We start from the raw sequence: 15,820 nt of genomic DNA, 5'->3' as shown, positions 1-15,820 counted from the left end.
TTTCCAAAATTTGGTTGATGTTGTTTTGTTGTTGTAGAGTGTAAATTAAATTTGGAACCCCATATAGGGTCTCAAATTATAATAACAATCTAAATCGATTAAGCTGTAATGTCTGTCAAAATTACGATAGGGTTTTGAAACTCTATACACCAAATACCCAAAGTTGGGCCGATTGGCACAACATTTCATATTGTAAATATTTGTGCAGATGCTGGCATACCTTCCATATTTATTTTCGACCGACTTCATATTAATTGGGCTCCAAATAATTAACGGCTGTCCGATTGAGGTTGCTTTAAATCGATTTACATAAATTTGTCTCATTGTAAATAAGGATCACATTTATATAAGGATTACATACTTTAGTTCATCCAATTTCATGTCAATGTTCTTTCAAACAGGAGATGTCTGTTAGAATGCACCTGTTGAATATACCCAAAGTGGTGAAGGGTATCGAGGCAAAAATAATGGAGATAAACCCATGGTTCCTTTTGAGAATATGCATAGAATCACTTTCTGAGTCGATTTATGCATGTAAACAAAGCGCAGGTCGCATTTATGATCCGAATTTGATGAAATTTGGCACCGCTCATTTGTCGTCCTTGGGCCAAACCCTTTTGAAATTGGGAAAAATCGGTTCAGATTTAGATATAGCTCCCGTATATATCTTCGTTCGATTTAAGGTAAATGATGTACCAAAGTAACTATATATCTTTCGATTTGGAGGAAATTTGGCATAGGGTACTGAATTAAGTCTAAAATGATGTGTGCAAAGTTTCGTGAAAATCGGTTCAGATTTAGATATAGCTCCCATATATATCTTCGTCCGATTTAAGGGAAACCCCCCCCCCCCCATTCGCGATTTTAATTTTGCAAGATTTTCAATGGGCTGGTAAATGAATACAAATGCATGTTAAGGTTTGTAACTTTGCATATATATAATTGAAGATTTAAAAGAGAATAAAAAGAATTTACAAAAAATTTTTGTTATTGTTTTGTTGTTTTTTTTTTTTTTGTAATTTAAAAAAAGTCTTTATTTTTTATGGCGGGCATGATAACTCCTCACTGGAACATCGGAATCCGAAAATTCCAACGGTGTTAGAAAGAGTACATGTCTGGCTCTCGTATGAACTAGGATTATTGACTTCGCTCTAAAATGAACAAAATGGTGGACCTTTGAAAAAATATTTTTGGAAAATCGCCGATTTTTTACAAAAAAACAAGTTAAAAAATAAGGAAGATCTTAACCGATTGGCTTTATCCTAGTTCATACGAGAGCTATACACTCCCAGAGAAACGTTGCAAAATTTGGAACCGATTGGATTATTAGTTTTTGAGATATCGTGCCCGCCATTCGCAAAAGAGAAAAACGCGTTTAAAGTTTGAGAAGCCCTTCTGCCGTCACTTGATGCTGACAAAATAAATCGGCTATATCTTCAAGAGTTCTTGTGATTTTCACTTGAAATTTTGTAGGGACATTCTTTAATCAGTGTAGATTCGAATTATAAAAAACAAAAATTTTGACCCCGAGAATGGGGGGGTCCCCTTAAGGTAAATGGTGTACCAAAGTCCATATATATCTTTCGATTTGCTCTACAATGATGTGTGGAGAGTTTCTTGCAAATCGGTTAAGATTTAGATAAAGCTCCAATATATATATATATACATCTTTGCCCGATTTTAGGTAAATGGTGCACCAAAGTCCCTGGAATTTTTTTTTCATTTGCACGAAGTTTGGCATAGTGTACTGAATTAAGTCTAGAATAATGTGTGCAAAATTTCGTGAAAATCGGTTCAGATTTAGAATTGGTGCACCAAAGTCTCTGAACATTATTGGATTTGCACGAAATTTGTCGTAGCGTACTGAATTAAGTCTATTTGTTGAGTGATGAATTAATAATATTTCATCAACGATATCTAAGGTAGGTGTCAATACCGCACCACCGCAATAACCATTTCTATCGCTAAAAGGTTTACTTGATTCAATTTAGAAACAAAAACCCTTAAACGTGATTATCATTTTATACAAAGGCATCTGTCTGTAAAATGCGGAAGATTATATGATCATGGGTTACTTTTGAGAATATAATTAGAATTATTGTTTAAGTCGTTTGTCGTCTGAGCTAAAAACCTTGATAAATCCCGTCGCTAAAAATACCTTAATTCGTTCTATGGCGATTATTGGTTTTGTATATTATTTGCCAGGAACATTTTAATCCTCTGTGAAAACAAGATTGGCAAATTAAGCTAATCTCGAACTAGAACCTGTTTCTCCCTTTGTCTGTCTGTTGAAATCACTATGAAGATGGCAACATTTATGATGGGGTTTCTATATTTTCCACAAAAATTGCGACTACTCCTAGGGTATTTGGGATATAACGGGACATTTTGTGGTATAATTTGCATAAAAAATTGCGACAAAGTTAAACGCCATAATTTTTAAATTTTTTTTAATTTTTTTGAATGAATGCAAAATTGTCAGAAATAACATAAAAAAATACGGCCTTCAAACGGCTAATGAAACCGCCACAGGCTGTCCGAATGCTGCTCTGCGGTATTTTGGCCCATTCCGGGCGAAGCGCTTGCTTGAGGTGATCCACACTTTGGTATTTTTTAGTGCAAACCTTGCTTTCCAAAATACTTCAGACACAATTGTCCAACGGAGGAACCTCATTTTGTAACCAGTCTTGGGTGGCGTGTGTTGAGTCCTGTTGGAATGTCCAAGGTCTGCGACCAAAATGGTTGCAGGCCCAAAGCTTTAATATACCCTCCATAATCGGTTTGTAGAAATGTCGGTATAGGTGCACTTTTTGGTATTTTCCCTATATTTTCATTTCAAGTACCTGTCAGTATATCTATGGTGGAGAGTATCCAAAGTTCGGCCCGGCCAAACGCTTTTTCACTTGTTTTTTTGTGCTGCCCGTTTTATAAAATTGTGTGCCGTTTTAGCAAACAATATGATCGATGTAGATCCAACAACAATCAAAGGACAACAGTACAGTCCAGTTTTTTGCAATGCTGCCGATATGACATTCTTCATGTCAATTACTCAAGCCTATTTCCGGTAGGAAAAAACGTTCTAAATTTCAGATTTGGAGACTTTGAGATTTACGCCATTGTACTTGTATGTCATTGATCGGGACCTTAAAGATATTGCCGGTTATTTCACGATAACTTTTTGGAAGATAGATTTAACACCCAATCATAACAAAAAGAAATCGATACCAAAATCGAAACCAAATGTGTATATCCGGCACCATGTGAGTGGTTCAGGATATCAAATCGGACACGCTGTTCGCATGATTATGAAAATTTATTGTCAGCGAAATGTTGACCCTTTGTGAGGGGAGGTACCAGAACGAGTAAACCAATTAGTTCCATCTTCGGTCTTGATCTAGGATTAGTAAATATAGAAGATTGTACAGAATTTGGTCCAAATCGGATTTAAATGCAGATGTTTGATCTAAAAATATCAATATCAGGCATTTTCTCCTAGAACCCACACCATTATCTCGATTTTGTGTCACAGTGTAATTTAATACAAATTGTTGTTACAAATGAATTATTACAGCTGTTAAAACTTAGAAAAATATTGAATGAATAGAGTCTGAGTGTAAACAAATCAATCAACCGTCTGTAGAATTCTCACAAATTATTTGTGTTGCTAATAAAACACACAGAGCACCTTCAAGGTTATGCTTTTAGCATTTTGAATTGTCACCTTCCGCCTATCTTTAATTACCTAAATTTCAAAACAATCATCAGACCATATCCATATCCTTCAACATTCATTCGGTACAGTACGTAAGTGGCCAGACAACGGTGCGAACATGAATTTAGAAGACGCACGCAACACAAATAAACTGTATCGGCCTTCTGAGCGACTACGTCGAATTGTTAGAATAACTCGAATTTGTGGCGATATCTGCGGTGCCGATGTATTAGATCCAAATTATCGTGTCAACATCCGGACCTATCTGGTATTCCTGGTAATCAATTTCAGTATTATATTCTTTGGTTACACAATTTACAAGGGTTGGACTGATGGCGATGATGATTGGAAAATAATTCTACAGGTTCTAACAGTGGGAGGGGGAACTCTTGCACAAGTATGTTGTTAAACTGTGACTCTGGTATTTAGATTGGATTTCAAAGGCCAATTGGAATTTATTAATAGGGATACTGTAAGCTGGTCAATTCCATCGGACAACAATCGAATTTTCGTTACCTGCTGGACGAGATATATTCGGTATTCGAGGAATACGAATTAAAATCTCCTAATTACAGGGTGTTTTTGAACCAAGGCTGTCAACTGCTTACTTATTTCATGAAATTGTGTGCCATTGTAAATATTGCAATGATTTGTGGTCTGATCCTGGTAGCAATAGCAATTAGTGTAGTCTTTAACAAACATCAACTTATTGTCTACGGTAATGTCATCGGAGCAGATCCAACAACACCCAACGGATTCATTGTGACAATGATTGTTCAATCGGGATTTTTAATGGTCGGTGGTTTCGGACTTTATGCTGGTGATATGGCATTCTTCACGCCAATTTCACAAGTTGCCACAATGAAGGGAGTCCTGCGTTGCAAGTTTGAGGACATCAATGCTGCCGTGGTAGGAGAAAATCGCTCACATCATTCACAGATTTCCCATCTATTGAGTGATGTAATAATGTTTCATCAGCGATATATAAGGTCGGAATTGACACAATCAACCACAAGAATATTCGTAAAAAGATGCCATTCCTTGGCCAGTTTAAATGCACAACTCATTTCTGACAAGTGCCTAGAAAATTTGTTTTTTTTTTCTTTTCAGATTTCTTCATACTACCCAAAAGACATATTACTGGGTAATTTTGGTTCAAATTTGCACATATTCGATTGGCATAGTGTGCTCTCTCTTTTGCATACTGTTGGGAACATGGCCTGGAGGATATATATACATGATATATTGCCTTGTAATGATGTTCGTGTATTGTGGTATTGGAACAATGGTGGTTGTAACTGTAAGTATAACAAATACGACATAAATTAAAAAACAAAAGCAGGTAATAACATAGATATGTGGATGTATTCATATAAATCGCATAGTTAATTTCATTCGGTTTCATGCCGAGACTACCCTAAAGATGCTAGATCTGTCCGATCGATCTCTTTATTGTATGTAAATAAATTGACGTCCCTGCCCAACTTTGTTCTTTTCCCTATTGGGTTAAAACCATTAAACGTTATTTTTTTCATTTTTTCAGAATGAATCATTTGTTGAATCCTGCTACAATGATATTTTATGGTATAAACTGAGTTCATCTAATCAAAAATGTATACTATACATGTTAATGACGTGTCAAAATACTGGCGGATTAACAATTGGATCTGTGCTGCCTTTATCCATGAATACTGGATTGCAAATAACCAAATCAATCTATTCAATTGCAATGATGTTTCTCAATTTTGTGGAATAGATTTAAGAAGTATTTATTTGTAGCACAATGTGGTTTATTATTATTAATAACACATTTATTAATATATTTGGAAGAAAAAAAATAAAAACTAAAATCCCAAATGTATTTCACATCCACTGAAAGAAAAATGCATTTTCATGTACCGCAAGGCCATATTTCATTTTGTGTTTTAGCTGGTTGTAGATATTTTAAAGGAAACAATACCCTTTTGATGTTTTTATGCTCCCTCCATTATGATTTTATATTCTCTGTAGAAATAAAGTACGGACACAATGGCTGGGAAATTCGACTGGACCGGGTCTTGTACAGAGATATATTACCCATTGACAATTTAAATCAGCGAACATTAACACGAGGACTATGCAAAAATCTGTCTTTGAAAAATATACAACCAGTAAGAAATGATGAATATCGGACCGCAATATGGACTGAAAAGTCGTATTTAAATTTTATAATCTTGACAACCATTAAATACAATTCATACTTAACTGAATACTGAATTTGATACGCTATGCTAAAATTTCATTGCGATCTGTAAGATATGATATATATCATGCATAATTTACCTGAAATCGGATGAAAATATATATGGAACAGTATGTAATTCAAACCCGATCGGAAGTAAGCATAATGCTCATAATTCTAAGATCGATTATCTAGACATAGCTTAGATAATTGATCTTATTGATATATGGGCCATGGGCCGATATCCTTCTCAGTTAGAATGATTACAACAAAGTCTTAGAACCAAACCCAAAACGCGGAACAAATCAATTAACTAAAATATTAATAATTTTTGGAAGGGAGATTTGTTACCATATACGACTACAAAAACCCAAATGACAAAGAATTTGTTTAAAAGCGCACTCAAGAACCCCAAACCCGAAAATTGGGGGTGCCATAATCGTAACAAGTGAAAAAGCGTTAAGTTCGGCCGGGCCGAACTTTGTATACCCTCCACCATAGATATACTGACAGGTACTTGAAATGAAAATATAGGGAAAATACCAAAAAGTGTACCTATACCGACATTTCTACAAACCGATTATGTAAACCATAATACAAATTTCAGAATTGTAATTGATAATTATACCCTCAGCCTTATGGCTGATGAGGGTGTATAAACTTTGACACGGTGAAAATGAGCCTCATCGAAATATTGGTTCTAGACCCCATGTTTCTTTGGAACAAATTTTTTTTCAGAAAATTTAGATTTCATCCAAACTTTGTCCATCTTATTATTTCTTCCAAAATTTGTTCAAGTTCGAACATGGGGAATATCGGTCCACTCCTTCTGGTACCTCCCACATAGGGGTTATGGCTAAATGCGGGTTACAGTTCATATATATATATATATATATATAAGGTTAATTATCGAACCTTATGTTCCAGTTTTTTTTCGTATCTTCCGCAGATGTAATGATTACAACAGAGTCTTAGACCCAACCCAAACACGGAAAAAATCATATAACTATTTAAATATAAAAAAGGGGGCGAATGTTAGAAATTGTTTGGTAAGAAGATTTGTTACCATATACGACTACAAAATGCCAAATGGCGAATTTGATTGAAAAACGGGTTCAAGAACCCCAAAATACCGAAAATTGGGGGTACCCTTATATGGGGGCTATCCGAAACAATGGACCTATATTTATAATTTTTTGTGGAGAGATTTGGTACCTATAAAGAACTCAAAATACTAAATTACAGTCAATTCTGTGGAAAAATACGATCAAAAACCTCAATATACTGAACCTGGTCGAACCAGTTTTTTATGTTCCCTATCAATTTGTGATTAAGCCACTCATTTCACGGTCTTCGTGTCAAAGTAAAACTAGAAGCCAACAAAATGGGGACTACGCCCCTTATGTATAATTTTTAAAAATTTTACCTGCATCTACTTTTAAATGATGCTGACATTTTGAAGCTCGATTTTGAGGGTTTTTTTAATTTTACTTCTAGCTTTAATACGCAAACAGGAATTTCTAAGAATCGATTATAAGATTATGTAGTCGCGAATCTGCGTAATTTGATATGTATTTTGTGTATGTAGTATGCACAGCTTCAGAGTAATATTCATCCGAAGGTGCGAATTTTGTGCGATCAAATTTCTAAAAAACCTATTTTTCGGGCCAAATTTTTAGAAATGTCAACTGAATGATATGGGTACCCGCGATCAATAAGGTTTTTTACGTTTTTTAAGATTTATTCCTATTTATAGAACCCTAAGATTTATCGGAAGGGTCTTGATATAATCCGCAAGGCGTATACTTATACACAAAACGTGATTATTATTATATATGCCAATTTTTCGGGTAAAATAACAGAATAGTCACAAATTTTTTTCTGAAATTTCTTGTATATAAAAGAAATATCTTGTATATAAAAGAAATATGATGACATTATTTTTTCAAACCAAAAACAAATATTTTTCCTCAATATCTTGTTTTGTTGTCGCTGTGATTTACAAACCGCTACACGGACTTGTGCGATTTTGATATCATTTGATTCATCATGCTGTTTAGATTATGTAGATATTTTTAAATTAATTTTTAGGTGTGTGTATGTCATTAATATAATGAAAATATTGATGTAATCTGCTATATTTTTTTATTTTTCTCATATTTCGCGAAGATGTACAACTTTATCGCGATGATTATAATATATTCATATTGTTATTTTACGGAGGAAGATCTATATCAACGTTTTTGGTCAATATAATAAACGGCGTAATTTTAAGATTTTTTTCTTATGCCCAAAATTAAACCTCGATAACTTTTGCGCGCATCAACCAAAAATTTGATCGCGAGCGGTTTCGGAGTCAGAACATTTTTCTCTTTATGTGTACCAAAAATCATCGATGTGCCACAAAAACAAAAAAGCTGATTTTTTGAAAATGGAATATTAAAGAAAAATTGGCAATATTTCCCATATACATACATATAGAATACAAATTTTGTCATTTTTCACACAAAAGTCAGGGTCCATTTGACCCGCTAAATATTGACCGATCTTTATCAAAACAGACATGCTTATTCTTTGGCCCAATCTCCTTCTCCATGTAAACATTCAACATGTTTTGGCCATAATCGCGGCCTCTGACCAGAAAAACCGACAAAAATTAAGTATTTGGTCCATTTCATAACCTAAATATTAACCGATCTTTACAATAGGGGTCTTCATTGGGCCGAACCCATAACTGTGGCCTGTATCGTGTTTACAAATTATAATGGACAGACGGACGGACACAGATGTCTAGATCGATTCAGCTTGTCGAGATATAACGATCGGTATACCTCAAGGTGGGTCTAGGACCAATATTTCGCGGCGTTACAAACTCCTGGGGCTGCACAAAGCTAAAATACCCTGACAACATAGTTGTGTAGGGTATACAAATATCATAACTGTTTGTATCTAATGCATTTTCTTTAATTGTGAAAAAAAACAAAGAGAAGTGTTGTTACTGTTTTTTCGACCACTTTTTTTGGCACGTATTGCCCGATATCTCAGTCCTAACATGAGAAATTTTGGTTTCTAAGTGCACAGGATTTGAAGGTTTATATGCTTAACCAGACTTTCTGCATTGTCATACTTTTAACTGAATAGAAAAACAAAAAAACGTAGTCTGACATATGTCGAATTCCGTAACTTATGAATAACTTATTATTTAGGTTCGGAGGATATATCATATGAGCAATAAGTGTATATATAATGTGTCAATGAATATTTGTATATAGCAAACAATTTATGGCAATAATTGAACCGGGCTACTATAATTGTTATGCAATTTAGTTAGTTTTAATTGATGTCACTATCGATATTCTTCAACATTGGCATTGTTAAAGAATGCCATAGGTAAAGTTATTTACATTTCTCATATTCAGTCGTTTAAAATTTTATTATGTTCGGATTTGCTAGAAGTTAAAAATAGCAATATTACATTTCTGAAAAAAAAACAAAGAAGTTAGAAGGAGTTTCTTTTGATGAATATAAACTGTTCGATTAGGTTATTTTATAAAAGATAATCATATAAGTTCAAAAAATTCCCATGTCGAAAATTGATTAAAAATAAATACAATACCTATTTTGTGTTGGATGGTATAGTCCACCCTCAAGTTATATACAGGGTGAGATGAAAAAACTGCAACCAACTTCAGACTGCTGTCATTTCTAAGCCACTCGTACAATGACAGCTCATTACATTGTTAACAAGCGTACAACCGCATTTTGGTGAGAATTTAAAAAAAATATATTCGTGATGTAATACAAGCGTCATTGTGTGATTTCTTTATATTTGGCTGGAAAACCACATATGACTATCGTTAGAGCACTACAGCATTTAAATGTGAATACATCTTTTGTGCCTCGTACTATCGCTCGTTACCGTGATACTAGTACTAGCGTAGCCCAACGACAAGGAAGTGTACGAAAGAAAACAGCAACATCAGTAGAAATGGTTCGAAAAGTAAAGAAACGACTTGATCGAAACCCGCGTCTCAGTGGCCGAAAAGTGGCTCGTGAGCTGAACATATCGCAATTTTCCATTCGAGCTCGAGGTAAAGCCATTGAAATTTAAAAATGTGCAAGAACTTACACCACAAGAGAAAGAAAATAAACTCAAAAGAGCCGAAAGTGGTGAACTGCCGATTTTGGTTTTCTCCGATGAGAAAACATTCGTTGTCCAGCAGTTTGTAAACAAACAAAAAGAACGGTTTCTTGCCAAAGACGTCAGCTGAGAATGTGCACCTTCGGTTGATCCCCAGAACTCAAGCGCTGGCAATGGTGATGGTGTGGCCCGCCATAACTGCCATTCGCTGTCTCTCCGCTCGTAGTAATCGACTATGGCATCAGAATAAATGCCGAATATTATCGCGAAGATATTCTTGAGGGTGTCTTAAAGCCTTGGGCACGCAAAAATTTTGGCCACAGACTTTGCACATTCTAACAGGACTCAGCACCATCGCACTCAGCACAGCCACCCAAGAATGGTTACAAAATGAGGTTCCTCGCTTCATTTCCAGCGCACAATGGTCAGTCTCCAATCTCTACACCATTGGACTATTCTGACTATTGCAAAGCAAGGTTGGCACTAAAAATACCAAAGTGTCGATCACCTCAAGCAAGCGCTTCGCTGGGAATGGACCAAAATACCGCAGAGCAACATTCGGGCAGCATGTGACGGTTTCATTGAAGGCCATAATTCGTGCCAAAGGTGACCGATTCGAACAAATCTAAAATTATTTTAAAATTGAGAGCCTCCGGTTTTTAACTTTTGAGATAAAAGCCACAAAAGAGCGATCACTTACGTGACTTCAAATATACAAATATACTTCAAATAATTATACTTTAGACATCATTACTAATAATGGGAAAACTCTGCGAATAGTGTGAATATTTGGAACTGTTTATATTCTTCACATGAATAAGATAAGTCAATCATTATTTTTGAAATTTCAAAATTTGCGAAGAATTTTTCGCAGTCACTCACGCGACATTTTTCATTTTGCAGTTTTTATAACCTTCACCACACTGTGGTACAGGTTTTTATGTCTTTGTGCATATGTTATATGGTTCCTTTTGAGAATATGCATAGAATCACTTTCTGAGTCGATTTACGCATGTCCGTTTGCCCGTCCGTCTGTACGTCCATCCGTCCATGTATTTTTGTGAACAAAATACAGGTCGCATTTAAAATCCGATTTGGATGAAATTGGGCATAGGTCACTTATTTGGCCCAAGGACGAATCCTATTGAAATTGGGAAAAATCGGTTTAGAATTAGATGTAGCTCCCATATATAGTTTCGCCCGATTTTAGGTAAATAGCCCACTAAAGTTCCTTGAAATCTTTTGATTTGCCCGAATTTTGGCATAGCGTACTGAATTAGGTCTAAAATGATGTGTGTTAAGTTTCCCGAAAATCGGTTCAGATTTAGATATAGCTCCCATATAAAGTTTCGTCCGATTTTCTGTTCATGGTGTACAAAAGTCCTTATATTTCTTTCGATTTGCACGAAATTTGGCACAGCGTAATGAATTAGGTATAGAGTGATGTGTGTTAAGTTTCCTGAAAATCCTACCTTCTTCATCTTTTTCATTTTAGGCTACGGAAAACAACTCAAGAAACATACTATTGGGTAATATTGGTACAAATTAGCACCGGCAATCGGCATAGTTTGCTCGATGTTTTGTATATTTTTGGGAACATGGCCTGGAGGATATATCTATTTGGCATATTGTTTTGTAATGCTGTAGAGTTGGAAATATGATGAATGTAGCCGAAGTATACTTATGTACTACAGTAGAAGTATACTTATGTACTACAAATCCTGAAATAGAATCAAAGTTTTGTACTCCTTCTCTTAGGATTCTATACAAATTATTTCATATATATTTCAGAATGACGGTTTTATTAAATTCTGCTACAATGATATACTTTGGTACAGACTAAGTGCATCTGATAGAAAATCCATCATTTACATGTTGATGGTATGCCAAAATACTGGTGGATTAACAATTGGATCGGTGCTGCCATTATCCATGAATACGGGATTGAAAGTTACCAAAACTATCTATTCTATTGCAATGATGTTATTAAATATTGTGGAATAACTTTATAAGCCCTGTAGGCCTATTCTGTAACTTTTTAACAACATTCGACATTGTTTAATTTACGACAATTTCATTTGTTTGTTTCAAAAGAAACTTAAACACTATCGATTGCTGTTAAAAGTTACAGAATAGACTTACTGGTCTGTCGAATCGTATTATATATCATATATGTATAATAAAATAGCGCAATTGTAATTTCAATAAAATTCTAAATAAATCGTGTACCATTTACATGAAATCGGATGAAAATTTCAAAGTTGGATCCTATAAGGACCTATAAAGTACATATATATAAGTTAACACACCTCAATACCTCCAAACCACTGTGCTGCGACGTCTCATACGTACACGTGCCGCTAAGTCAGCACTTTCGATTCACTTGCGAAACGGAAATATGATATGTTCCCACAGTCATCGAACTCGTGCACTAGGCCTACCGTCAGCATAATGCACCTGTGGGAAATATTAAAATAAGCATAATTTGGACGTCGCTGCCAACAACGTGAGGTTTGGAGTTAAGAACTATGAAGGCGAGAAACCAGTTGGAGTTCGGGAGTAAAACGAATCGCGTTAATTTTCTCTTATCTAAAATCATCATTAATAAAGGAATTAAAATTAATAATTTTTGCATTTTAATTTTTGTATCAACTGTTGTTGATAAGTTGATTTTTTTTATTAAAACCAGGACACTAGTCCTTAACTGGCGCCCGAGCATACTGACCCTCACGAAGGTCCTTGCAAATAAAAAAAAAAACAAAAACGAAAGTCCTTATAATAAAAAGTGTGGATCAATTTAATAACAAATAAAAAAATAGTTTGAAATAAACAAGTGGAAGTGATTGAAAACAGATCCCTATGTGTAAATGAGAATATTGCAAAAAAAAAAAAAAAAAAAAAATAGGGAAAAATATTGTGGATCAATTTAATAAAATATAAAAGGAAAAGAAAAAATATTTTGAATTAAACAAATTTCTATGTGTAAAGGAAAATATTTCAAAGAAGTTAACCTTTAAAAGTGTTATCATTATAAAAAAACTGGTGAATGTAAAAAAAAGGATTATAATATCCGAATTTTATGTAATAAGAAATAAATCTCTAATAATTGAAAAAGTGGTTGTCAAAGAATATAACCAAGAGAATATAACTAAGGTTGTCAAAGAATAAGTCCAATATATAAAAAATTTTATAAATCCAGAAACAAAATCAACTATTAACATAATACTGAAAACGGGCCACATGCACTTTTGCCCGATTGTCATGTAAGTCATTTATTTTATTTTCCCTTACATTAACTATGGATGAACTGAGGTCTAATGTCACTCAAATTACTGGAGCGGTGAATGCTCTACTTGAAAAGATTAATGTATTAGAAAGGAAAGTGTCACATTTAAATGCCTTAAACGAAGCAGCGGCCTCGACTGACAACCGCCTAAATGCAGTTGACGAGGAAGTGACACAGGCTCCCACAACCCTTGATGATATTAGGGAAATTAGTCGTCTGCCTGATTGTGTGAAAGAACTACAGATATTCGACGGAAACCCAGTACAATATGTGTCATGGGTTCACTCTGTTGAAAGTATATTGTCAGATTTTTCGGTAGTAAGGGATAAACCCTTGTACCGAGCAATCCTCCAACATATAAGACAAAAGGTCAGGGGTGCAGCCGATTCTGCACTTATTTCGTACAATATTTTTGACAGCAACTGGTCAAAAATTAAAGAATGTCTGTCACTACACTATGCAGATAAAAGAGACATACGTACTCTGGAACACCAGTTGCACCGTCTCAACCAAAGAGGGATGAAGGTTGATGAGTTTTACGCTAAAGTTAATCATCAATTTTCATTAATCTTAAATAAAATAAAAACCGAGTCTTACTCGGAAGAGACAGTGAGAGTTCTTATAGAGACTTATCGCAACAGAGCATTGGATGTTTTTATTCGGGGTCTCAGTGGAGACATGTCCAGGATGTTGCTTATACAGCGTCCAAAAACTTTACTTTACAGCTTGCCTGGAGATGCAAAATGTTGATTTTCGGAATTCCTCCATTCACAACCCCTCCCCTAACAATCGAGTCTCATTACCTATTAACAGTCTGTCAAGTACTACGTCATACCAGACTAAGAATAAGCCTCCACAATTGCCACCGAAACCACACTGGCGTTCCCTAGATCATCGCCAACAAGTTTCAGCGGATCATCGTTATTTACAGAAAGGAAACCAAAATTCTATGTCATATCTTCCGGTGGAGAAAATGGAGGTGGATCCTTCTATACAAACCAGAAATGTGAATTATATGAATAGACCCAATCCAACACAACAAAGACTATATCATACTCTTTCTGAAAAGGAAGAGGAACAAGATGTAGTTGAAGAAGGTAACGCGGAATCATCAAATGAACAAAACTCTGAGGATTTTTTGGAGTCTGGCCAATAAAAATCTATACCGACCACGAACCTTTAACATGTTCATTAAGTAATCTCAACTACAACGCTAAGTAGTGGAGCCACCAATAAAAATATTTAGAAATCACATAATTCTACGACAGGGGGTGAGTTTTGAGTGTAGTGAAGTGACACATGAAGCCTACAAGAGATTTTTTATAACATTACCTACAATAAATAGTGCATCCCTAATTGATGTGCTAAAAAGAATTTTAAATCCTAATGTAATAAACGGTATTAAAATCCCGGAATCTTCGATTCCCTCATTATAGGATGTATATACTAATCATTTTTATAGATACAGGATCCGTATAACACAACGAATGGTTGAGGATGTTACGTTAACCGATAGAATTTTCAACATCATAGAACAGGAACATAAACGTGCTCATCGCAACGCACGTGAGAACAGGGAGCAAATTCTTGAGAAATTTTATTTTCCCGCTATGTCAAGGCAAATTTGAGAATACATTCAACAATGTGAAACGTGTAAAGTTAGCAAGTATGACAGACATCCTTCAAAACCACATATGCAACCCACTCCAATCCCGAATTATCCCTGCGAAATCCTTCACATTGATATTTTTGATATAGAAAAACAGAAATTTCTAAGTTGTATAGACAAATTTACTAAATTTGCAAAATTATTTCCAATTAAAAATAGGTCATCTCCACATCTAAAAATGATGTTAACTATTGCTCTCCATTATTTTACGGTTCCGCGTGCTTTAGTTATGGACAACGAGCGTGGTTTTTTGACCCCCCTTGTTATAAACTACATTCGGTCCTTAGGTATTGAAATATATCAAACGCCGACGCAACGTAGTGAGGTAAACGGACAGGTTGAGAGGCTGCATTCCACTTTGATTGAAATTTATCGTTGTCTTTGTAAAGAGCTCCCTAGACTGACCCCTGAGGAACGCGTCGCTATAACCGTGGATAGGTATAACAACACCATACATTCAGTTACGAAGCGAAAACCTGCTGATATTTTCCTTAATAGAACTGCCAGAATAAATTATCAAGAGTTGTCAAACTTTAGGGAACGCACATACGACGATATTAAGGCTCTTCTACTACATGAACAAGAAACTAGAAATGCTAGAAACAACAAAACTCGCTCGCCCCCACATGATTTCACTATTGGTGACGAAATGTTTATATCAAACAAACAAATTAAAAGCAAAGAAAAACCAATATACAAAAAAGAAATTGTTTCTCAAGATAGAAACGTTACTGTAATTACACAGAGTGGAAAGAAATTCCACAAATCTGACATAAAAAATGTTTAATAAT

At 35.0% G+C, this 15,820-nt stretch overlaps 1 protein-coding gene across 1 annotated transcript; it reads left to right on the top strand.

The window, feature by feature from the left end:
* The first annotated feature begins 3,830 nt into the window (after nt 1–3,830).
* LOC133330731 (odorant receptor 67d-like) lies at nt 3,831–12,078 on the top strand. The gene is made up of 4 exons (XM_061539141.1): nt 3,831–4,109; nt 4,178–4,672; nt 4,845–5,012; nt 11,866–12,078. The coding sequence occupies exons 1-4, from the start codon at nt 3,831–3,833 to the stop codon at nt 12,076–12,078; spliced, it is 1,155 nt and encodes a 384-aa protein (XP_061395125.1).
* Nucleotides 12,079–15,820: the final 3,742 nt, after the last annotated feature.

This window comes from Musca vetustissima, unplaced genomic scaffold (assembly GCF_032173495.1).
Source record: "Musca vetustissima isolate MV318-11 ecotype Yass unplaced genomic scaffold, APGP_CSIRO_Mvet_v1 utg166022, whole genome shotgun sequence".
NCBI lineage: Eukaryota > Metazoa > Arthropoda > Insecta > Diptera > Muscidae > Musca > Musca vetustissima.
Note: the sequence above shows the minus strand (reverse complement) of the source record. Positions and strands in the feature narration are given on the sequence as shown.